This window comes from Athalia rosae, chromosome 1 (assembly GCF_917208135.1).
Source record: "Athalia rosae chromosome 1, iyAthRosa1.1, whole genome shotgun sequence".
Taxonomy (NCBI): domain Eukaryota; kingdom Metazoa; phylum Arthropoda; class Insecta; order Hymenoptera; family Athaliidae; genus Athalia; species Athalia rosae.
The window spans coordinates 32,059,490-32,084,805 of NC_064026.1; the positions used below are offsets into that span (position 1 = coordinate 32,059,490).

The 25,316-nt window shown below is 42.9% G+C and overlaps 3 protein-coding genes across 4 annotated transcripts; 1 reads left to right on the forward strand and 2 right to left on the reverse strand.

The window, feature by feature from the left end:
- Positions 1-4,693: 4,693 nt before the first annotated feature.
- LOC105691612 (elongation of very long chain fatty acids protein AAEL008004-like) lies at positions 4,694-16,027 on the forward strand. Its single transcript, XM_012410220.3, has 6 exons — positions 4,694-5,403; positions 13,014-13,122; positions 13,216-13,487; positions 13,982-14,165; positions 14,230-14,345; positions 14,429-16,027. The coding sequence occupies exons 2-6, from the start codon at positions 13,026-13,028 to the stop codon at positions 14,681-14,683; spliced, it is 924 nt and encodes a 307-aa protein (XP_012265643.1). The 5' UTR covers positions 4,694-5,403; positions 13,014-13,025; the 3' UTR covers positions 14,684-16,027.
- A 1,134-nt stretch (positions 16,028-17,161) lies between these two features.
- LOC105691614 (elongation of very long chain fatty acids protein) lies at positions 17,162-20,036 on the reverse strand. Its single transcript, XM_012410224.3, has 6 exons — positions 19,406-20,036; positions 18,672-18,862; positions 18,435-18,521; positions 18,297-18,353; positions 17,763-18,005; positions 17,162-17,675 (listed from the first exon to the last, which is right to left on the reverse strand). The coding sequence occupies exons 1-6, from the start codon at positions 19,464-19,466 to the stop codon at positions 17,517-17,519; spliced, it is 798 nt and encodes a 265-aa protein (XP_012265647.1). The 5' UTR covers positions 19,467-20,036; the 3' UTR covers positions 17,162-17,516.
- A 3,010-nt stretch (positions 20,037-23,046) lies between these two features.
- LOC105691640 (elongation of very long chain fatty acids protein 7-like) lies at positions 23,047-25,167 on the reverse strand. 2 transcript variants are annotated; one of them, XM_012410272.3, is made up of 5 exons: positions 24,833-25,163; positions 24,475-24,665; positions 23,866-23,946; positions 23,589-23,772; positions 23,047-23,513 (listed from the first exon to the last, which is right to left on the reverse strand). In XM_012410272.3, the coding sequence occupies exons 1-5, from the start codon at positions 24,891-24,893 to the stop codon at positions 23,161-23,163; spliced, it is 870 nt and encodes a 289-aa protein (XP_012265695.2). In that variant the 5' UTR covers positions 24,894-25,163; the 3' UTR covers positions 23,047-23,160. The 2 variants fall into 2 exon arrangements, with proteins under 2 accessions (XP_012265695.2, XP_048507919.1); XM_048651962.1 differs by having other exon boundaries at positions 23,589-23,946; positions 24,833-25,167.
- Positions 25,168-25,316: the final 149 nt, after the last annotated feature.

The following is a 25,316-nucleotide window of genomic DNA, read 5'->3' on the forward strand; positions in this document are numbered from 1 at the left end:
ACATGACAAAACAAGAGAACAGCCGCAAAAGGGAAAAAATGAACAAAAAAAAAAAAACACTTTGGGAATTCCAGATTTGAACTTTAAGTGTTGTTGCTGTCGGTGAGCGGGCAATATACATTCTTTCCCTAATCTCTGCAATATTATAATTTTGCTGGTTCTTTTCTCATTGTACCGCGCACTCTGTTTTTAACACTCTTCAAAATTCATTTATAATTCAGCTACATGCATAGATATATTGAACCTACATGTATTTTCAGACATTCATCTAGACACGTGCATAGGTATAACTACAACGTATGAGGTGGTCGGGAAGAGTTCTTGAAAAAACCGGTTGTTAGAATCTCTGTCATTTTTTCCTCTTTTCTTTAGGTTTTGTAACTTTTATTATATGTGTATCATTCGAGTCGTCTTCGTAATCGCGTAATTCTCATTGTATTGTTCTCTCATTTATATTCTACACGCGATTTACACCGCTTCCCGCAGTCGACGTCGCACAGCCTTATCCCTTCTGGTACAATAAAATTGTCATAAAGCGATTCGAGCAAATGTAACAACCAACGTACGTACATCTATGAATTAGGTATCTATCTATTGGCGGGAATCCTTCGCCGGTGTAATCGAAGGTCGAGGATGATTCTTTGCGGACCGGCGACCAAGATGATGAAATTTAATAAATGAGCGAAGAAATCGACTGAAAAGTCACGATTGGAATAGGATGAATTGACGCGTGTGCGCGTGTACGGATCCCTGTATTTTCTTGCGAGGCGACGACGTCTCGCGAACATTTGAACAAAGCGTGATGGTGACACGGATTTTTCCCAGCAAATTCGTGGTGTGGATTGCACGTAGAGCCGGTTGTTTATAGCGATTTCCCATTGCGTAAGAATCGAGCCGAGGCGTACGACAATTTGCAAGGAGTGCACCGCAGGATTTATGGATAATGCGAGGTTGTTTACTTTCAAGAAACCCGATGGAAAAATTGAGAACCGCGTAGAAATCTGGGGTATATCGGTGCATCGTGCAGTGGACGAGTAGTACTCGCCGAGCGATGCAAGGTCAGCGTAATTAACGTACCGCTGCCTACGTAGACGGTTATTATTACCGATCCAGAGAGCATGACAAATAATACATGCCTATGTCGACGGGTGAATTACCCCGTTCAGTGAATGGGATTCGCTACTGACGGGGACGCTGCGATAAACACTTTTTTACTCTTTGTTTTACTCGTATCTCCTCGTGCTTACGTACACGGATTTCGAACAATTGACGTATGACGATTATTGTTTACGATTTTCCAACATGCGTATTACAGCCGTTCCTCAATCATCTTTCTTCGGTACCCTACCATTTTTTTCCCGATTTGTTTTAAACGGTTTCATAGGTGTATCATTAATCGTACTTTTTTGCTCTTTTACTTTAGCTTATACTTAACACATCGCACACGATACTCGAATTCGTTGGTACCGAGAGATACTCGACACGCTTGAATTTCGATTGAAGAATTCTTCGGTCAACGATTCGAAAGGATTTTTTGCTCTCGGTAAGGAAGGGATCTATCTTAGATCGGCGCCTGGCGGTCTCGCGATACGCAACCCGAGTTGCATCCGGCTAATTTATTCGGAAATTAATTAGCGTTGACCGTCATTTCGAATGAAATAACGGTGAAACGTTGATAGTTCAACATCCCAGATTCGACGGGTCTTTATCACCCGTGCTATGTAGATGTGGAGAGAAGCCGTGAATTAATAAAGCCCGACTCACGTTATTATAAGAGAAGAAAAAAAAATAAATAATTATGAAATAAAACTTCAGAGAAGAAAGTCTTTTGGAACCATATAATATACTCACATAAGTATAGGGGTCAGTCGGTAGACTCGAATTTTAGACGAATTGAAGAGTTTTTTTTTTTTCGCCGCCGGGGAAGAGGGGAGGGTTCATGAATTCAGGATATGCCACAGACGGAAGTGGAATAAAAGTCGGAAGGATGAAGATAAGAAATTCCGCCAAACCTTCGCTGAGGATATACAGAGTAAGCCAAAGAGAGCCAGCTTTCGTCGAAAAGTGAATGAGAGCGCATTCCGATTAGTTTGTTTTTTGATGCGGGCTAGAAGGATGGAGCTTTTATTTTTGAAGATGAAAAATGGACGAAATTCTAAATCGTGACCGACGATGAGTGTAGTACCATTTCCAAATTTGGAGATAGTATAATAATTACTTGAACAGTTTCAATAACTGTCACATGTGCGACATCTGAATATCATAACTCGTAACTCCAAGTACAAGAACGAAAATGAAAAACCAAGAAGTGAAAGTTATCCGAAATTTGAAAAATATCAAAGCCTCTTCAATAATTGGCGCTGTGAACATTCTCCCTAAACCTGATACATCGATCTCTCAGAATTCACCGCTGACAATGAGTTGAGCTTTTATCCGTTTCCGCAGTGTTCGTCGTAATTCTCAAAGCTCTCGGATGAAAAAGCGGCTTTTGTGATTTCGTACATGTATGCCTGAATATTATGGATCGGTACTTTGCAATGCCACTGCCATGTAATACAAAAAAGATAGATAGAGCTCTACATATGGCACGTACAGAGACAGAGAGCAACGACGAAGGACCTGACTTGTACCGACTGATTGCAAAATGGCTCAATGATCATCCTCCTTCCAGCTGAGTTCTTCTTTTCTCTGATGCAGCCAACATGCAAATTGAAATCTGAGGGTAACGTCGCGAGGGGCGCTTCCATCCTTCAGGGGAGAAAGAGAAAAAGGAACCGAATCGACAGAGTTCATTAAGGGTGCGCAGATTTCTAGCGACTTATACGGCTAACCTACCGCGCCTTCATATTTATATTTATACACCATGTCCTGGGATTCGCGCTTTCGCTGGCAGGTTGTTGCGTACCGATCGGCATCTATAAGCGAGAGCAACGCGGCAATCGGTACCGGTAAGTCGGCGCGAGTAAGTCGACGTGTTTCTTCGGTTCCCGGAAGTTTAACGCGGATAGTTCTTCGAACAAGTATAATTGCGTAACGTACTACTACTAGACAACGACCCAACCATACCTTAGCAGCGGTCGGTTCCTCACGCTCCCAGTAGGTTGGGTCGTTTTTGAATCTATTTTATACGCGATTATGGATTCGAAATATTTATACCGCGAAATTGTCCAATGATATTATAGAACCCTCTCGCTATGTAATGCCCGGTTTAACGTAGACGACGAAATTTTTTTTTTTATACTGATTTTACGATGAAAAAGAAGCCATCAATCACACTTTCATCGATACATTTAGCCCTGTTGCGAGTCTGACCATTTTACGTTACCTTCGAAGTCCTCTCCATCGGAGTGTCCGCACCTGAAAACTGCGAGAGATTCGACATTCGATTCTCCGACCGCTATTTCGATTAAATTATATCAGGTACATCGAAAAAACTTGTTTTTTCAATTTAGAATAGAAATTCAGACGATTTCTATGATCAAAAAAGCGATGATTTTGAAACCGGAACGCTCTCCAGAGTGATTTGAATATTAAATCTCGAACGTTCCGATACAATTTTTAATTTTTAATCTCCGTTACCTACCTTTTTTGATTCACCAACAAATGAATTACAACATGTAACAGGTAATGAAACGTCCTTCAAATATTCGAACATCTCCGACAATAACGAAAAGTAGACCGGAATATCTCTCCTCTCCCTTTGATCCTACTATACAGGGTAGGTCACATTTATGCATGGGAATCGTTGATGAACCATTATCTCAACTCACGTCTGAACATTAAACTCTGTTCAAAAAAAATGTTCAAAAAAAGATAGGTCTGACAGAATAATCGTTGGAACAAAAGTTTGTCGTTTTTTTTCGTAGATTGTGAAACTGGTGAAAAAAATATACTTTTTCATTTGAAAAACCTACGCCGACCTTCGAATAACCTTGAACCCATCCACCAAATGAAAAATAAGTAATGCCGTTACATTTCTACTTTGAAGCCAAATATCTTTTTTCTCAACCCTTCATCTTCAATCATCGAACCATCGTCATTACTCTCGCAATATTCATTTGTTCAGGTAAACGCACATCGCGTCCAGGCGGTGCGAACAATGTGACACGAGACCGAGTCGCAAATGATCACCTTTATTATCCTCGTCGTTATTATTACCATTTTTGTCGAAGGAATCGCAACGCGCGCCGGTTAGAGTTGCAGCGAATCGCTTTTACCCGATTTCGTACGCTCGAGTCGTAAGTGGGTTCTCGTAATACGTTTGTAACAAATGGGGAAGTTGAACCAGGTGCACATGCATCGTACGGATTTATAAAATTGGCGGCAATATAATATTACGGGAATATGTAAGGAGAAAGGGTGCGAAAGAGCGGATGGCGCGGGGCGTGGGGGCGCGGGGGCGGTTCGTTAATGTTGGGGAAAGGAAAGGATATTATACAACTTTCTTCTAAGTCTGACGTAACCCTGACCAACGGCAAACGCGACAGCTAATATCGTACGTACGTAGGTTACGCGCTGGTCGTGGTGGTGGTGCTGGACCCACCGTCGGAGGAGGTAAGAGCGGCTCCGACGAGTTCGCCTCTGAAAGACTCGCGGTCCTAAGAGGTAAGGAATCGGTCGTACCCCACCGCCGAAGACCCACTTCCACGCCATACCATTCCATTTTACCACCTCCAGAGTTCATTCCGCATCAGGGCAAAGAGTCACCGACGAGACGCAAGGCCCAGTTCTTGAGAAACACCTGCATAGGACGGCGTACCGGCGCAAACTGTACGCCGACTACCTTCAAGACGTCGATTAACGAGTATTGTTTCTATGGTGCAGCGGTCGACGTTTTCCTACATCCATCTTTTCGTCAACAGATAGTTCGTTCGCACGACGATTATCGGGGGTAGAAGGCTCGGAGAGCTCTCGAAGGGTGGACACGAAGAATAATCCGCGTCCGAAAGCACAGAGAACTCGCCAATTTTGTCCACTTTCGTAGATTAGACTCCGTAGATCGTGGACCGATAAAAGGATCCGTATCTTCTTTTTTTTTTTGCCCGATCGTAATACATAATTATTTCCTTGATCGTGTCCATGCGAATCGCGCGCGTCGCTTCAAATCGGTTACAGTTCTCGCAAGCTCTCGCCGAATCGTCGGTAGGTTGCGATATACCCAGACGTATCGACGTAGATTTTGTCGCCGAGTTTTGAAAGGGGTGTGTCGTGAAAATTAAGGAAAACGAATAATACCCGACGCATAACAGTTGAGGTGATTCGATCGAAATTTTTTAACTATAAATTGTGGGAGGAAATCATTTCGATCGGCCGATTTAATATGGAACAGTGATCTCTGTATCGAGCTGCCCGCTGCAGATCACCAAAAAGGAGTTCTCGACGTATTTTACATAAAATCAATATGTGAGTATACCTGATCGTTACATAAACTCTATCGGTAATTTATTCACGAATTGTGTCACACTTAATTTTATCCGGATAGAAAACGTGCGGGGGGTCAATAAGGGCGTCGAAGAGACGACGATCTTCATCACCGATTTTTCACGAACGGTACGAGTTTAAGTGCTTCTTTTCTTCGTCGTCCTGCGCTACTATTGTATTTGATCTATTTCAATTGTAGTCTGGTATTTTTCTCCAGACACATTATATTTGGAAAACGAAAGCAGTCAAGCTCCGCGGTATCGGTTATAATTTGTCTATACTTTCGACGTATACGCGTGTGATTTAAAATTGGAGAAATCGTCCGCGGACATTCTTATACTTATATCCACGGCTGTGATATTATACGCACTCCGATGATAATTTGAGTTCTGCGCGAGGGTCATCAGCTGTTCCGGTTTACCACGCGTCATCGTATGTTCTCACGAAAGTTGGACCGGTTTTTTTTTCTTTTTCCATTTTTCACCGTTCCCTTTCTTTATAGATACGTTTAAACGACTGACACTTTTACTTTTTTTTTGTTTTCAACCAATTTTTATAAACCTTGTAACATTCCGAATCATTTTCTCATCTTGCGTTTTATCCGTAAGTTTTGTCTATCGATTTTTTTTTTGCGTTATCGGCTCCGCGGTCGCGATTTCAGTTTCGCTCGGAAAAAATCGGATGGGTTCCTTCCACTTCGTTTCATTTCAATTTTTGAATGGAACTACAACTTCGCATTACATGCTTACTCGTGTAGCGTGAACCGTTGATACGCACATGTTCCAATTACATGCATATTTTATGTCCGTGTGAAATATAGCCAGGAGGATAGTTGATCCCAATTCACTGGGCGTACGATATGATTAATCGGTCGAGTACGGTTCAAGGCCTGCAGCGAAAGTTTTCTCGCGCGAAGTAGAGTCAAAAAATACTAGGTTATAACATAATATGAAAATGAAATAAAAAATTCCAAGCCTACCATAATATCACGTCTGTGTTACTACAACGGTCGTATTATAATTCGAAAGTCTCGCGCCCGTGCGAATTACTCGAATCACACGAGTACAACTTATTGTTAATGCGTGAGTACCTGTAGGTTTATATCTACGAATTATCGACGGGTTAAATGGGATGCGACGACGAGGAATACCTCGAAGGTCGGGACCGCACCGCTCTTCCGTAACCCTATCGAAGACGGGGTGGATGAAAAGTCGGCGAACCGTCGTCGGGAGGGGGAGGAGATAAACCCCTCAGGGTGCGCTGGCGAAGACTCGAAATCGAAGGATTTTTGTTTTTGGTACTCCTCCCTGATCGCGACTGGGTAACAGCTGAGGCATCGGATTTTCGCCTCGAAGAGTTGATAAAAAGCACACACATGTTACGTTGCCTCGGGGGACACGAGCGGTCAGGTCGGTCGACTCTCAGCCAGCTCGCGCTCATGTAACGCCGCATATTTATATTGCTTTCCTGTTACGCTTTCTTCAGACCATTTCTCTTCAAGACTCGGCTCTGTATGTGTTCAACCTACGGATTATGTATTTATTCACATCGAAACACACTCGCGTACCTCGCGTCTTTTAACGGGAGAGGGGCTCCTCGATCTCAAGCAGACGAGGCGGAATCGGATCCGCGGCGAATATCTCGGACAGCGGTGAATGATCTGAAAATCATTGAAATAAGAAAAAATAAAAAAATATCGACGCCGAGCGACTCGAGAAAATAATTTCAGGAAATGCCGGCCGATACACAGGAGATATTTAACTAATAGCGCGTAACAACTCTCCGTAGGAGCGGGAGAAGGTGAAAAGAAGAAAAAATCGTCGTCGAGATCTTACGTTACGTAAATATAAGTACGTATGCATGCGAGCCGCTGAATGCAGCGGCAGCTATCTCGTTACACGCATTCGTGATGTATTGTTTATAATTGCGTTCGAATACGGAAACTATAGCGTACCTATTACGACGATTAATTCACGCACGAGCTATTCGGAATTAATCAATTCCTGCCATTCTACCTTTTTTCGTTTTTTGAATGCTGTAACGTTATTCAAACGCCGTGCGCGTTCATTTTTTCCTATTATATACGCCATGCAAGAACCATGAAAATTGCTTTCACATAGTTATAGTAACGACTTTTACGTTTCCACATGTTTAATTTTCAAAATTTATGGGCGACAAAAAAAATTTAATGCCACGGTCGTACACCTGTGTATTCCACAGAAATCGGTTGGTGCACAAACAACGATTCTGGAAGTTCGGAAAACCAAATCGTCGGCGATATTTTCGAAATTCGGTTCTTCGAACAGCTTCTACGTCATGCACGCGCAGGAAAAAATTGAAGCCTCTCCGTTCGCCGACGAAAAAAGGAGAGAAAAAGAAAGACCTGGCAGGATAATTCATATATCACACGTACAACGTATAGGTATAAATTTCTACCTGCGATAAATCGAACGGTACGCGGTGTAGCTGGTTGGTAATCGGATCCACGGCGGACGGGCGGGCGGGTGCAAGGGCGAGGGTGTGAAAGAAAGAAAAAAATAAATAAAATAATTCTTCCGCATTACATAGCGGAGCACGATCTCTGCGGTATAAGTTGGCGTAATTCGAGTTGTGCTTGTGAGTACGAGACACCTTCTCTAGTAGCAAATACCCGTACGAAAGTCCGTTGGATCCAGGGTGGTAAAAAGCGGGACTCTGACGCCGGGTGCACGAAACAAGCGAAAGCTATTATGACCTTATAATGTCAACTACCGTAAGGAGACGACGTAGACAACCTGTCATTTACGTAATTAACTCTCCTCGATGAATCGACGAGTCAAAAATCACGTTTCGGAAGCGAAATAAAAATGGAAAGGGGGTGTTACAGAGGCGACCCCGTTACCAACTGATCTCCAAACTCTGACGTAGCGACTACCTCTCCTTTTTTGATTAATAAATTATACACGTCCCCAGCAGATTTCGGATCCGGCTGAAAATCAGCCTCTTCGATCTCCTAGGAAATCAATCTCCTTAACACACCGAGCGAAATCTATGAAATAACGCACAACAACCAGTTTGGCAGTGATTAAAAATATATTCATTTAACGCTCATTTTATACGCGTCAACCGATATCTGGCGTCATTTGTACTGGAAATGATATACAGTTACGAAATATACAGGTTAGAGAAGAAATTGTCGTCGAACGAAGAAGTCTCGTGTTCGCCTCGCGTCGCGGGTCATCGCGGTATCGAATAAAGAAGGGGGGAGTAAAGATACTGCAAATGATGATTCGAAAAATGACAATTTACTCGTACGATCGATCCGATGCACGGGAACCGGTTTCATTTCCATCCGCACGTAATGGAATAATTTTAGCCGATCGTTCGATTTTACTAACAATATAAGTAGCGACGCATTTGCGGAATATAATCCCCCGACTTCTTCAACACTCGCGCGACTTTTTACTCCGCCTCGACCGTCGACGGGATGCAACGAGCGTAACGATACAGATATTCCAATTGTAAAAATAACTCGAATTATTTCAAGGTCAAGTACGGCAGTGTCTTAGGTTGCGGCGCGGCAAATATCGTACACACGCGCAACGTTCTCGCCACGATAAATCTCGTCTAACGCACGTAACGGGCGAAATAAGATGAGTCCCGTGAATAACACGTTGACCCAGATAAAAGCCGGTCCTTTACTCTCAAACCTCATCTCGCGGTCCCATTCCCTCGAGGTAAGCTTACTCGAAGCGGCACGGTGAGACCGTACAGCGAGTTCCGCCTTTCCTGCACAATTTACCCTCGGGCCACGATCGAGACGCGGATGTATCGAACGAGTAGAAATGAAAAGAAAGAGAGAGAGAGGACCTGAGGAAATACCGATCCGTAGAAAGCAGTTACGGCTTCTGATAATTTTCAATTACCCGTTTACCGAGGTGTAGGTACACGAGGCCTGCCCGAGTGTCGAGCCCTTACCGCATCGGACCACTTTGGCCTTCGGATGATCCGGAAGCGAGAATTGGTGCGTAGATAATGATCAACCGTCGTCTCGAGATCTCAAATGAAACGAGAGATCGACAGATATTAGGGATAGCCTTTCTAACGATCTACATCGTACTCGCCGTTCGAGTACTCGCTATAATCTACGTTTTCACACATGGAAGGTCTTGCCCTAGGGTGAACTTATAGAGGCGTCCTGGTAAAGAAATTTTACTTTTACCAAACACCGATGGATTAATGGATGAATTTCAAAACCTGTACGCGCGGTCGGCCGCCGTGTTTTTGTTATTGTGTTGATTCGGCTCTCTCAACTTTTGCGCGGTGCGCTTCTCTTTTCTATTTTTATCGATTAAAGCGGTTCGGGGTACTCGAGAAACCGTTGAAGGTCGTTCTTCAACGGCAGGTAGCCGAACAAGAGCCGAAAACGCTCGTTAATTGCCTCGAGATTAATATTCCTTTTTCGTTCGCACTCTCCGATGATTTATCAGCTGTCACGTCGATCCAGATGTTGAATCGGCCGGATGGAACATGATCCACGTACAGCCACGACACGGTTTATGACGATCTTGACAGGTGTATAAATCGCTTGGCTGTGGGTTAGCGAGTACCGTTTTTTTTTTTTTTTTTTCTTTTTTTTTCCGGCGAAACCGCCGCGCTTTCGAGATATCGATGCTGCATAATCTAACGGTTCTCACAAAAATGAATCGCCGTGTACGAGGAACCGTTAGGTACCTGCTTCGCAGACTGTCGTACTATTTGCTCAAAGATGAGATGCCCAGCGATAGGGATGAATTTCAATTTTTGGTACATCTTCGATGTGTAAAACAATCTCCACGTGAGTTCACGTCCTCATTTGACGAACGGGACTTGGTCTTCGCATCTCAACGGTTTAAACTCACGGTTTCTTCGACCGAGCTATCAAAGGTGAACTCAAGCGGAATATCCTCTTGTACGGTTTTTTTCTCACAATCGGCGAAGTTTCGGTTGCATCTGAAAAAATAATAATCACATTCACCCAAATCGAAACCCAGCTCATAGACAATTTCTCTCGACGCAGAAAGAATAACAAATGATCGAATAAAACGAGAAAATAAATAAATAATTAACGAAAGCGGAACTCTTAATTACCGAGTGTCAAAAAATTGGGAATCCTTTCACATTAAAATTGCACAATGTTTCATCGTGTGTCTGCGGCAGATTTTACGAAGGTACGAAAGTCCGATGACCGCGATGTGTTTTACTACACGGTGCAGATCCCGTACATAGGCACTTTTGTAAATTATCAATGCGCTCGTTACTCAACGGTTAATTTTCAACGCAATTTTATACCCATTGAGGCCATGTACCCGTACGTACGATCTGATATCCGAAGAACTTGCACCGTGAAAAAATTCGATTCGTCGTCGAATCGTTATTTCAAAATGATTCGGGTATGTAATTTAAAAACTGTTCCCGCTTCGCACCTATTATCTCTGACTTTCTATTCGTCGCACCGATGCGACATAATATATATGACGAATCCGACTGAGATTTACGTTCGTTCTTTGAAATTATTGCGAATATTAATCGACGTTACGAAAGCCGCATACGTACGTATGTATGCACATAAGCGTGCGAGTGCAATTCACGACATCTCAGAGACACAACCTTATATACCTGTACGGATATTCTCGCATAATACAGTTTGAAAAAATATAGTCGTCGTAAAGTTTAGACGCGAACGGGTATATGTAACGTGTGTCGGATATCGAAGCGTAATACGTTGCGAGTACGGTAGCGACGTATCGGGTGACTCTGGAAAAATTCACCGAGTTGTCGTGGAACGCACTCACTGTCTTCCGATAATTCGGTCGCGAGCTTTCGCTTCAAACTTCGTACACCCTTTGGATTTATCGGTTGCGTATAAATATATATAAATACATACGCTCGTTACTGCGATGCACATGTATGTACGCGTCATTACTCTATCCTGCACGGATACGTTTACGTACGTATGTGAGTACGTAACCGCGTCTCGCTACCTACGTAATAGTGTAGAGTAACGCGAGCAACTGCGTTTTCTACTCTCGCATTTTAGTTGCGAAACGAAATTTTTTTTCTCCGCCTTTATTTTTTCTTGATCTTTCAATTCTTTCTCTACCTTTTTTTCCTCCGACGACTTTTCATCACTTTCTACTCACCTCTGTTACGAGCACACCCATATATTTTTTGACGTCAGTTGGAATGTTTTGCCGTCGATTCAGAGTTCTTTTTCAACGTTCCTTTTTGTGATCGATGAGAGGCGTAATTTACTTCGGATGATTTCTCAAAGTCGTTCGTTGAAATCGGAAGCCGATTATCGTTGGATCACCCGTCGCGATGCCGATGCTCTAAATATTTCAAACATGAAGGTCTACTTCTTTTTTGTTACCGCGGGGCACGTGGGCATCAGAATAACGACGATAGTTCCGCGGATGCATATATAGGTCGGGTATGCGGATTGGCGAGAATGGTATCGATCATTTGGTCGTGATACAGTTATTTTCGAGGATTTAATTAATGCTCGATTCAATGATCAAGTCGTAATCGTTCGCACGAGGACTTTCAATTTTTAACAAAGATCCGAATCAGCATGGATCGACGTAGCGGTGGTGGTCAGGTGTAGTGGTTCGTTAGTTAACGCGGCAAGTTATGGTCGTGCAGCGTGGTATATCCAAAGTGTACCTTTCTAATAGGAACTCTCGCCGATTAAAATTGTCCAAAGTGTGTTGGATCTCGGCATTTATATCGGAATAATCGAGAGAGGAGAATTAACATGGATGAAAATTAAGAAGAAGACGAAGCGACCAGTCGACCAGGAAAACGAGACGCCTCAAAACAAGAATATACGACTCTCACCTTTTCGCGATCATAAAACATTTATCTGGATTCGTAACTGAATGTAGTAAATTATTCACCGATCATCTGCGTAGTCTACCGTGCAGCAACACTCGATGTTCACTGTCAAGGGTACATGATTCTACAATTATTCAAGGCTGATTCGTTCTGCCGATAATTATTATCCGCCCGGAATTCGCGATCTTCGTTTGCCCGCACCGTAGCCGGTCCCCCGGAGACGAAAATTGAAATTTCCCCATATCTATTCGACAATTCGGTCGTTCGTTAACTCTTGTCTACCTCCGGTAAGCAGTTATTCGCTTTCGTGCCATAACAAAATGCGTGACTGCCTCCGATAACGACGAACGGCTATGCCCATTCGGTGAAAGATTCAGTGAGAATCCCGCAACTTATATCGCAGTTATTCACCTAGTACAAACAATTTTCGAGGTACTCGTAATGTTTAACGCTTGAACAATAATGGCGGATTCACGTGTCTAGGAGGCAGATATTTTTTCTCTTTCTTTATACCCAAATGACGTGAAGATTCGGAGAAAGCGTACGTTCGAGTGTACCTGGGCTGTGCACGTACGCGTACGTACAATTAGGTCGGAGGAAAAGTTTAGATAATAATATACGGACGTAATGTGAATATACCCGCACGCTGCCGAAATTTGAGCGATCGCTGATTCCCGATAATCTCGATCCCTCCGACCCAGCTGTTGTCTGATCTTTGTTTTTTCATCTGCTTGCAGTTTTGACCTCTAATGAACGCCAGCGAAGGTTCCTCAATCGCCGAGATGTCAAACATCTACAATAACTCCGTAGTTCGGTTTTACCAGCACTTGTTCTTCGATATCGCCGGTGAGTTTCGCTCGATGCGATATCGCGGAGACGAGGAATACGATCGGCATTGATAATTTCATTCGTTCATTAATTTCTACTCGCCGTTCGCAGATCCAAGGACGAAGGATTGGTTCCTGATGTCTTCGCCGGTCCCCGGAGCGAGTATAATGTTCGGTTACCTCTACTTCGTGCTTTCCTGGGGCCCGAGACACATGGAACATCGGAAACCTTATCAATTGAAAAATGTACTCATCGTCTACAACCTGCTCCAAGTCATTCTCAGCTCATGGTTGTTCTACGAAGGGCTCGACGCTGCCTGGCTGACGAAATATAGCTGGAAGTGCGAACCGGTCGATTACTCCGATACACCGCATGCTCGGCGGGTGAGCGCAACAATTTCTATTCAATTTATTCGCAAGGAAAACCACAGGCGCACACGCGCCGCGAGGAACCATAAAAAATCCAAACGAACAAAAACTCCCCGGGGAGCGATAGGAAAGCACCTTGTAAATCGTGCAATTATGCTCTCCGGTAAAAACCGATAAACACTCGTACGCAATTATTATCAATTACCGTTCCCTCGTCCGGTATACTTGAACGTAATTACGTCTCAGCTTAAGATCTCGATCGGTATGATGATTCAATTAATGGTGCGAAGTAGAAAATATAGGAAAATACAAAGAACGCGCGTAAAAGAGTTCCGGAGCTTTCATGTTCCATTGCGTTTTCTTTTTAATACGTCGATTTTCGATGTCCCACTTACCGATATCGTTTCGCTGTTTATGGCTCGACTCTGAATACGAACGTTGGAAGATCTACGTAGAGCATTTACCGTTAATTTATACGTACGATGCAAATGTTATTTTGATCTCCTTAGGTCGCCAGGGGCGTCTACTTCTATTTCCTAGCGAAATTATCGGAGCTGTTGGACACGGTCTTCTTCGTTCTTCGTAAAAAGGAACGACAGATCAGTTTCTTGCACATGTATCACCACACCGTGATGCCGTTGGCCGCTTGGGGAGCGACGAAATATCTTCCCGGGGGACACGGAACCTTCGTCGGTAAGAGAAGCTTGTTTTTCAATCGGTTGTTATGATTTTCTAACGATTTGTACGACCCTCACAGGTGTGATAAACAGCTTCGTGCATATAATAATGTACAGCTACTACCTCCTCGCTGCGATGCTGCCGCAATACCAGGCTTATCTCTGGTGGAAGAAATACATCACTACTTTGCAGATGGTGATTAAAAATTTAGACATGATTCTCTGTGTTTGCGATCACAATTTGTACCCAAGTTCTCACGTATTGTCGATTTGTTCCAGGGTCAGTTTTGCATCGCTTTCGTCCACAGTTTCCAGCTTCTCCTTTACGATTGCGGTTACCCGAAATGGTCGATGTTCATAATACTTCCAAACGTTGCGTTCTTCTATTTCATGTTTTCTGACTTTTACAACAAAGCGTACGAGAAGTCAGGTAGCCCTACGGAGGAGAAGGCTAAGAGCCCGCACGAAATCGAGGGGAAGAGAACCAATGCCAATGGAAAAATCTCACATAATGACAAATTCAAAAAAGCCTGATTCGATCTCGGCTCATCGATCGGCTCGCGATTATTGAATTTTTCATACTCTCGAGTGAATGAAGAAACGAACGAGAAAAAAGAGAAAAAACGATAGTCGAGCACATATAAAGCAAAAGTAGGAAACCAAATTTCCAAATGCGCGTTGACGTTCACGCCAAACGATTTCAGTCAGTAAAATCACGTTGCTCTTCGATCTGAGGACTTGTGTAGCTTAGTCGTCCTTAAATTTCCACATTGCCACGCTTTTTTTACCTTCTGTTACACATATTCAATTTTACCAGTTATTCTGGAGTTGTGACTAAAACCGTTCTGGCACCAGATGTCGATGTAATATTTCTATACCTGGACACATTTGTCTGATCGCCTTAAAAATGTTATTGTCTGTACGATTTGATTTTTATGTCTGAAATCTGAAATCTGTAAAATTCAAACTGCGGTTACGACTGATGAAGGAACAAATGAGATACAGATACGTCGGGAATGAATTCAAATTCCGAACGCTATAGCGAAGAAAAAGGAGCTATTGCGTGATATAAGAAAATATACGAGGGCCGTATAAATAGATCTACGAGATATTACCATGTTGTTATCGCTACATTATAAGTGTAATTAATTGAATCAGATGTACGGAATGCGTCAATTTTTTATGATGAGAAAAGGCCAACAAAAAAGACATAAAAGAACATAAATGACCAATAGCAGGGTGTTTCAATTTTACGCAATCTGAGACGTTGCCATTGATGTGTGTATAACATCTAGTAGGATTCTGTAACAAAATATATCGTGCGTTAAAATTTGCTGAATCATTAAAAAATTATTGATGATTGCGATGAATTGATATGATTCTGAGCGCGCACCATTTTGGGCGCAAATTGTGCGCACGTTATCTCATTCAGTGTCCTACGTTGGCCCTGAAGTTTTGCTCACGACTACGGATAGTTAACTATAGCTGCCTACCCTTTACATGCGTGCATGATTGACATGTAGATTTATACATATAATTAATTATACTACTCCGAAATCGGAAATTGAAGAAAATAAATGAATTTATATTTATAAGCACATTTTTTCGATAATCGACGGCCGTTATAATAATTAAATCTGTATTGTTCGCAAATTTCTGTTTCGTCTTTCCTTTTTTTTTTTTCAAAATTTCTTCTTTTTGTTTTTGTTTTTTTATTTGTTTCAATTATTGAATAGTAATTTTTAACTAGGTTAGGAGGCACTACGCAAGTGCATTTTACAGCTTTAAATATCATTTGAAGAATTTAGTGTGCATATTATAGATATATAATATGTATGAATATTGTAAAATATAATATATTGAGAATCTACTCATGAACATTTGTTGTATCATTTGATTGATTTTAAGATAATTATAATCGTTCGCTTATGACGAATAAAATTCCATACAAATAGCGGATAAGAATTGAAAAATGATTGTAAATTATGTAATACGCTGAAACCGTTAAACGTTGCGACAAGTTATCTAGCCGCGATTGCGATAATGAGATACGATATTATGCTTTTTACGATTTTGAAGAGCTAGAAGAAGATTATTCCAGGGGATGTAAGAAATGATGAAAATTAAGACGACGGAATTAAAATGATCGGACGATTATTGAGGTTGATTTGTGTTTGCGTGTGAATCGATCAGAACTTCAGCGTTTGTGTATTATTCAAATCTTGTATGATGCAACGAAACCATATTTAGGTATTGCGTACAAGATTATATGTCGTGTACAGGTAATTCCACGTCCACAAGATTCGGCACAAACTCTTCTCACTGTATTGTATTCTCTTCAATATTCATGGGTTATAAAAGCATCTTGAAAGCAGCCACGTGTGAAAAATAATGCCGTTTTTTCTGTATCGCGTAACAAGTCGTAACATCGAATGGATTTCCGTGTGCCCTCCAGACGCCCTCCCACATCGCGTAGATTGTAATATTTTTTGCGTATGATTTTAGGAATGTTAGGACAAAGTTCTCGGCTGATTCCAAGAGGTGTGATTTTTTTTCAATTCGAGTACTCGATCCCCGGGTTGAATCGACACTTTATAAAATATCTCATACTCACTTGTCGAAGTATATCGTGTATTTAATATGCGTATACCCGTGCGTACGTATATGTCTGTACGTTGCAGAAAAATAAAAATATGTTAACGAAGTTGTCAAGCGGCGACCTTTACCCCGCAATATGAGCATAATTGCTGCGGAATCGATAATCATCGCAAAGACTAACTCCCTTCAATCGCTGACTTTTATTTCATATCGGATGCATAATGAACGCGACTCGACGGATATACTTGTGTCGTATAAGCGAATGCATATTGACGTCATGCGCTGCACGAATATTCCGACATTTAAAAAATGATTTATCGAAGCTCTTCACGTCGTCTGAGAGGTGAGTGGATTCGGACGATTAGAACATCAGAGTTCGGGGGAGGAATGAAGAAAATTTTACCAAGTCCGGTCTTCTTTGAACTAAATAACGTTGTAAAGTTTTATAATCAAAATACATAACAACTTCGTACACCATGCGATCCATCGAACTGCACGTGTGATTTTTATTTTGTACATCGTATGCGAGCTATCAAACATATTTGCATTATCAATTTACATTTTCGCACAGCACGGTTGACATGCATCGTAAGCTCGCGATCGTTATCCTTTTTTGTTGAGTTAAGTACCGGTCGTTTTCTTCGTGTTTTTTTTTTTTTTTTTCCATCGCAGCACAGTAGCCGAAGAAACAACAGCGTCTGCGCGTTCGCTAACTACCATTATTCTTTTTCTCTCCAATTTTTTTCATCAACAACCATTGAACGATAGCCTAAGCAGTTTTTTTTGTGTACGCTTTCCTGTAGAAATCGCTGAACAGATAAATGAAGATGGTCACGTTGGTAGCGAAGAAGTAAGTCAGAGCTTTCGGCAGTTTGCAATCAATGGCGAGGAGAAGTGTCAGGTAACAGAGCATGATTCCGAACTGGGCCTGGAAATGAAAAACGCAAACCAAATGTGAAAAAAAAAAAACCCGAACAAAATCGATATCGAATATTTTCTCGTTCGAAAGCCTCACCAGCTGCATCCAGGTCATGTACTTCTTCCACCAAATGTACTTCCTGTAAGAAGGTCCGAGTGCAGCGATAAGATAATAGGAATACATGACCACGTGTACGAGAGAGTTCAGAAATCCGATGACGATTCCCTGTTCACCGGGTAAAAGCTTCAGGTAACACCACGAAAAGAGAGCGGTGATCGTGTGGTGATACACGTGCAGGAACGTCACTTGGTTCTGTTTCTTCCGGAGGACGAAGAAGACCTTGGGGGAGGGAAAAATATATCAAATAAACAAGATCGCCATTATGGGTATAGCGATTAAAATTATCACAGTCATTATTGTTTGAGCGACGTGTATTATGCATGCTTTAATTTTGTTCCGGGTTTTTTGTCGTCATAGTAAATTGTATATTTGCGTTCACGCATTACGAGTACAAAGTATGTGGACCGAAGGTCTAGGTGAACTCCATAATGCGAGTGGCGAAAAAAAAAAAAAAACACATAAACATAATGAAAGGAAATATGAAATGAACCGAAGTTAGGAAACGCTTACGGTATCCAGGAGCTCGATTACTTTTGCAAAAAAGTACCACCAGGCCCCGGTAGAAAGCTGAAAAAAGATCGAAGGATTTATGAGGATCGTAAATAAAATCGCGAATGTCGAGGAGTAATGAAAATTGTTAATTATTACCCCTAGTTGAAGGGGATTCACGACAGTTTTATCTTCCTCGTCGCATCCGCTCGCCACGATGAGATTCAAGAAATCGACTTGGAGTGCCTGTACAAAGATGTACACACGAATTCGTTAAGCGTGGCTTTTACACTTGAAAAAAATTTGCGTAAATTATCTCCGCTATTGAACGTGGTACATGTATACGTTACATGTCTAAAAGCATTTACCCACGACATTATCATTAAATAGTCTCACCAGAGTGCAGAGCCACACGCTGAACAGCACTTGGAAACCGTTGTAAAGTATCATCAGGGTTTTCAGCTGAAACGCCGGACGATTCTCCATCAGTTTTGGACCAAGCTTCAAGACGAATAGCAAATAGACCGCAAGGATTCCCAACAACGGACCCGGCGATCCCATCAGAAGCCACGTGTCCACCATAGGATCTGCAAATTCCCATTTTTACCAGGTCGTCGATGAAACGAGTGTACACGAATCAGTCCAGAGAGATTCGGTACCCCTTGGAAAATTGAATCGTTGCGCGATCGTAAAAAAAAAGTTACGTCCGCTGGCGAACGTGACGTACGAAATTTCGCCGTAAGCTACGGGGCATTGTATCACCTCAGCATTATCATTTTCCAAATTGTAAGTCGGTCGGGTGCGTGTTCGCCGGTTACGATAATCGGTATGTTTCGTGTTTGCGTATTATGTCAGTTCGGTAAGTGCATTGTATGCAGAATTGGAATAAGTAGAGCAGTTTTTCAAGAGTGTGGTGGCACAATTGAGTTACCGCCAAAGAATGTGCTTACCGCGGGTATAATTATTGACGAACACGGTGTTATCTGTAAACACGATACAGACGGGCGATCCGCAAGGTGAACCGTCGGCGACGCTCTTATATATCATTATTAACGATTAACGCGGAACTTTCGTGAAAATTTTAATATCGCACCAAAAATTACATGGACTGGATTTTATTCCACACTTACCCTTGTTAGATTCCAGGAGCTCGTTGTAGTTGCTGACAACCATATGCATCAGATTCGCCATTTCGGGGTATCCTCGCTTCACTTTTTCGGGGACAAATTAACTACCGATCGGTCGGATTTCGGCTTATTCGTACGAAGATTTTCCGGCAGTTGGAAATCGCGGATCGGACGATCGAGTAGATCGAGTTTTGGACGTGAATCGGACGTGGCGGAGTGATTGCGGAAATCGGTCAAACGATCGCCGTCCACTGATTCGGTCGGGGGACGAATCCTGTAACTTTATTCCGATTACCGAACGAACCTCGCTCTACTTGTCACTGATCGAAAACGACGTCTCGTTCGCCAATTTCCCTCAAAGGCTCCTCCGACTCCTCGTTGAGGTCTGCCAAAACTTTGACGAATGGACAAAGTGTTGTCGCGAGTCTATTCTTTGATGTCTTTTAACGCCCCACCATTACAGCCTTTGCTCGACTCGGCCACCTCCCTACTTTATTTATGGTTACCTCCCCGATGCAAAACCGCAACGAGATTTCAAATGGAGATATACGACGGCGATGGGTACGTATATCGCGGTATGCCCGCTAACCTGGCCCTCCCGACTGCTCTACGCGCCCGTTAGAAGTGTCTGACCCAAAACCCAACGGCTCGTCTTATATGCCATTGCCAATGCGAACGAATGCGAACGTTGAGTGAAAAAAATTGTTCACTCAAGTGCGCGTACATCAACGTTTCTTCGGGTATTATAATGTAATATCGCGTAGAGTTAATGAGCCGCGGTGGAGGAATCGCAGGCGGGGACTTGCGGTCGGTCAAGGATGCGAAACGATCTTCGAACCTGCGCTACCTTCGGCTATCCCGGGTCGGGAGTGAGCCGCCTACCGCGAAATTCGTTCGAGGATGAATAAAACTTCCCCGAAAACATTCGCCGGATTGATACGCTTCTCGTAGCGCGACGTACTCGCCCGCGACCTCCTATCTCTCTTATATAATTCATGATGTTTTTATGCGTGGTTGACCACAGTTTTTGGGAATTTTTCCGATCGTATCGATGATATTGCCCGAATTCCGAAATGTCGCAAATCTTGAAAATTTTCGAAGGTACGTCAGCTGCTCGTTCTCAGAAAACCGATGAAATATCCCTTGAGATGTTTTGAAAATGAAGGAAAATTTGGACACCGACCAACCGCACAACACGATCGTATAGAATATTGCCGGTGATTTGAATTAATTTGAGGCCCGTACGGGTAGTCGGTTTTATTATTATTTGAATTTTATTTACACGCTCGAGTCCGGAGTCGTAGAGTCGAAATTTCGGTATGAAATAAAAGGTGCGAAATCCCAAATTTCGTATAATGAACAAACACCTTTCAATCGAGCTTATGATAATTTTAGGTGCGAGTTACACCTCTCGGATGAAAATATGACGTCGTCGATTTACCTGAGAGGAAGCCGTTCGCGTCCCCGACGAACCGTGCGTTCTTTAAACCGAATGATCGGAGGTCCCATAATTCACGTTTTCCCGTTACTTCCAGATACTTTTGCAAACAAAGACCCCACCGGACCGCTTGCACTCTCTTCGTTATTCAAATATACCGAGAACTTGTAACCAGATGACGAATACGTAATCATTTACGCAGCGGGAAGACGCCGGCGAGCGCGGTCTCGTTCGTCGAACTTGGGTAATTGAAATCGGGATTCGGTGGCGACGAATGGGAAAAGAAATCACCCAGCCATTGTACTTCGGAGTATGTCGGAGGAGCGGAACAGCTGTTACGATTATCTTCGTATTCACGCGTAAGAATATTATCTCGAGCCCTGAATTTTTATTTACCGACAAAAATGTTAATGCCGTCGACTTGTTTGCCAGGAATAAAGATCGAAGGATTTACGCAGCGCGAAGGATATATGGAACGGCAGAGTTGCGTAATTTGGCCGCTTCTAATAAGCATACTTTTTGTTTGACTCTCGGTTCACGTTTTTCTCGTTTTCAAATACGTGCTGACGAACGTACTCAATTACAACTGTCAGTTCATATTTCAGCCACACCGGGTTACCGTTGATAATGATTACCGACTAGGGCTTACTTTTTTCCATACGACCCACGAAATTACTCTCATCATTTCGTTCATACTCACCTCCGACCGAAACGCGAGCCTCCTTCGTCATTCGCTCTGTTTTGTCGTACGTCAAAGAATCGAATCCGATTAGTGCGATGCGATTGTTTCCTGCGATCTTACCGCACCTTTGCCTTTTCTAAAATCTTTTTTATTCTCTCGGTCCAAACATACCTATCCTCTATCCACGCGTACTCGGACCCATGGACCAGGTCGGCCTTGCCTACCGCATAACAAACCGATTGCCAAACGGTCTAATTACCGGAATGCAACTCGTTAGACTTTTTTGACACCGGATAACCGGCTACGAGGTCACATTTACACACGCACGTCGACTCTGAAATAATTACAGACATTACAAGCATTGTGCAACGGTAATAATCGACGAGAATCTTTAATTTTTCTCCTTATTTTTAGGCAACTGTCAAGGTTACATGTAGTCTACCGGTAAGAATTACAAGTTTGTTCCACATAATCTGTAATCCGATGGCATAACTATTCATTTCCTCACATCGAGAACGGAGTTTTTTTGCGAACAGTCATCACCGAGGTGTCCTACTGCTAATTTGCTATTTGCGGAGTTCCGGATTTCAAAATCAGCGGAGAAAGTGACGCGTTGGATGTCGCTACGTAGGGCCTTGGCCTCTGATGTATAGCGTATGGAAATTTCGATAGCTCGTCACTCAGGTAATTCCAACCCAACTGCGGTGATAATTTCTGCCCAACGTCGATCGGTTAGGAGTCGGTGTCGAAATGATTCGGTTCCGAGTATCCGCCGATTCGCGATGACGTGATCGGGCCAGCATCACCCCCGAGGACAGATTTACGTATTTTCGAGCGATAGCTCGGCGACGTTATTCGCCGCCACGATCGCGGCCGATGACCATTATCAGTGTCCGTGATTATTACCAACCTTTGCCGAAAGTTTTTTCATTTCCTCACTTTGCGGTACCTCAATTATATCGTACTCAACCGACTAATGATTGTTTTCGCTTGAAGTCGAGCCCGAGAATAGAGATCGTCGCATACGTCTAGACTCGAATACGCAATCAAAAGCCGAAAGAGAAAAAAAAAACCTCGAAATTGTTCGTAGGCTGTGGTACGGAGTGTTTTTTTACAATTCAGAACTCAGTTGAACTGAATATTAGACGACGGTATAACGAGAGTATAAGTAACTCGCTGAGTCGCGATGAAGACACCAATGTAGAAAATTATACCAGGTTCACATGTACGTGCGTTAAGGATATATGCTTGCCATATTAATCGAAAGAGTTATTATGATATCTTTTTTTTGCGATCATAGAACCTTTTATTTGCAAACTATTAACCTCCGGTGACGCAGAGCTATTACTCCGATATCGACCCTTTCGTTTGTCCCACCGACAGAGACTCGTAATATTTTCTTGGGGTTCATTCGCACGACTCGAGAGTTTTTGGTCAGGTTGCGTGAAAACTTGAGTACATCGCGTCTTTTCTTTCGTGGCGCGCGCTGTTATAGCCGGAGAAACAATCGTTTGGTTAGAAAAATTGAAGTCGAGAGCGATGTATTTATTTGATCGATGATGTTTGGTACTGAAACAGCTGCTGCGAGAAGCTGGATGACATTAAATATAGGTGAGTTTATAATCGTGGCGAACGGGATCAGTCGGTCTTCGGAGCTGCTGGTTTTCCGTTGGAAGTTGCCTTGGCTATCCCGTTGGACACGCCGTTCGTAGCGACCGCCTTCCCCTTTGATTTCCTCACGTACGTTTTGTAGTAAAAGTCACCGAACAACACGATCATGAACAGATTCTGGGGGACGAATATCAGCGCGGGCCATCTCGGGAATCCGCAATCCTCGATCCACGCGAGTTGCGAGAAATGTACGAGGATCAGGACGAACTGGATGAGCTGGAGCTGCGTTATGTATTTCTTCCACCAGGGTCTGCTTATCTTCATCGAGGTCGCGAAGTAGTGGCCGTACATCACCACGTGGACGAACGAGTTGACCAAGCCTAAAAATCAGACATCTCCGATATTCCTCGACCCTTCGTTAAAAACAATCGTCGATAACTCGAGCGAATTCTTACCCAAGAACGTTCCGTGACCTCCCGGCAGATATTTCACACCTGCCCACGATCCTATCACCATACCGGTGTGATGATAGACGTGGAGGAATGAAATCTGGTTTGATTTTTTTCTCAGGACGAAGAATACCGTGTCCAAAAGATCGATCACTTTCACTATGAAATATATCCAGACCGTGCCCGCAATCTGTAAGGTAAAGAGAGTCCGTTGTTTCATTGGCACCCTTAAAATTTGCATTATTTTGTCTGGACTGGTTTGCCAGCGGTGTAAAAATGATACCTCGACCGCTTTCGGATCGTCGGAGTAGTCGACGGGTTCGCAGTAGAGGCTGTAGTCCCAAAGCCACGCGAGGACGAGCGCCTAGAAATATGATCGGAGACGTTAAATTTTGTACACGTTGAACGAGACCTGCGAAGATTTGTCAATCGGATCGTTCCCGATGTACCTGCACCAAAGATACGTCGGTGTTTCCTGGTTCTCAACCGCCAAGGCTACCGAGTTTAGTTTATGGAGAAAATTTCCATTATTTGGATTTTAGCATATTATTTACAGCCTCGCGGCGTAACGGCGAGAATGTGAGATCACCCGTGGATAGAGTTATTGCTCGAAAGATTGCCGCTTCACTTACGTATACCCTTTCTATTTTTTCAACTGAAATTGTTTACGAGCTTCATTTTTAACTCGAGTGCGACTACGGGAGTTGGTGTTTTTTCCATTTGCGTGTGTCGCGTTGGAATTGGATCTTACGGAAACGGGAGGCGACTTAATTTGAATAAATCTGCTGGTCGTTGATACGTCGACGACGGACCTCGGGAATTGACGGATTCTTACGCGAGTTGGAAATTGAACGTCAAATTTTGATAAAATGATCCGTTGCGAGATCCTCACCTTGTATAAGAGATACCCCGAGAGTATGATTTGCACGATATTGTAAATTTGCATTAACCTGTCCAGGTTAAACGGTTTCCTGTCCTTCATCAGTCTCGGCCCGAGAGATTGGACGAAGTAAAGGTAGAAAGTCAACAGAGCGAGTCCTGGCCAGGGTGATCCCATCAGGAACCAATCCTGCACCCTCGGATCTTTTGGAAAAGAAAAACAAGTGGCGGTTAATAAAATTTTATCTTCGAACGTTTCGTCTCTTTCCTTTTTCGACTTGGTCGACGAAGTGGTCGATTATCAGTATCCGGAGTTCGATCCACCTCGCCGCGTTGAAAATTGTAAAAACCGATTTCGAACCAATTATTACCTGCTATCTCGGTGTTCATGTAATGGTAGCCTTTGAGAAGGCCTCTGATTATGGTTGCCATTACGATAAATAGTAGTTGGAAAAAAAATTATTCACACACCGTAGAAACATACACTGGGGTATATAAATAATTTTCAAGGGGGAAAAACCAACGGGCAAAAAAGAGATGAAATTTGCGGTCGGTCTCCTGTACTCCGTTCCTTAAACAATAACGTACACTTTCGTAAATAAAGTTTGTGCGCAGCGGGTGAATTATAAAGTTAATAACGCTCGTATTTGACCGGTTTCTTGAATATCTTCACAACGTACTTCCTCGAGACCCGCCCAACCACCACGGAGCGCTTGACAAGACTGATAATGATTTTCGATCGGGAGAAAATTAAGTGACCATTGTATTATAATAATTGAAAAATTATGCGCGCTCTCGATACACGAACGGAGGTAGAGGTGTTAATGCAAAGTAATTTAAGTTGTGGGTGTTCAC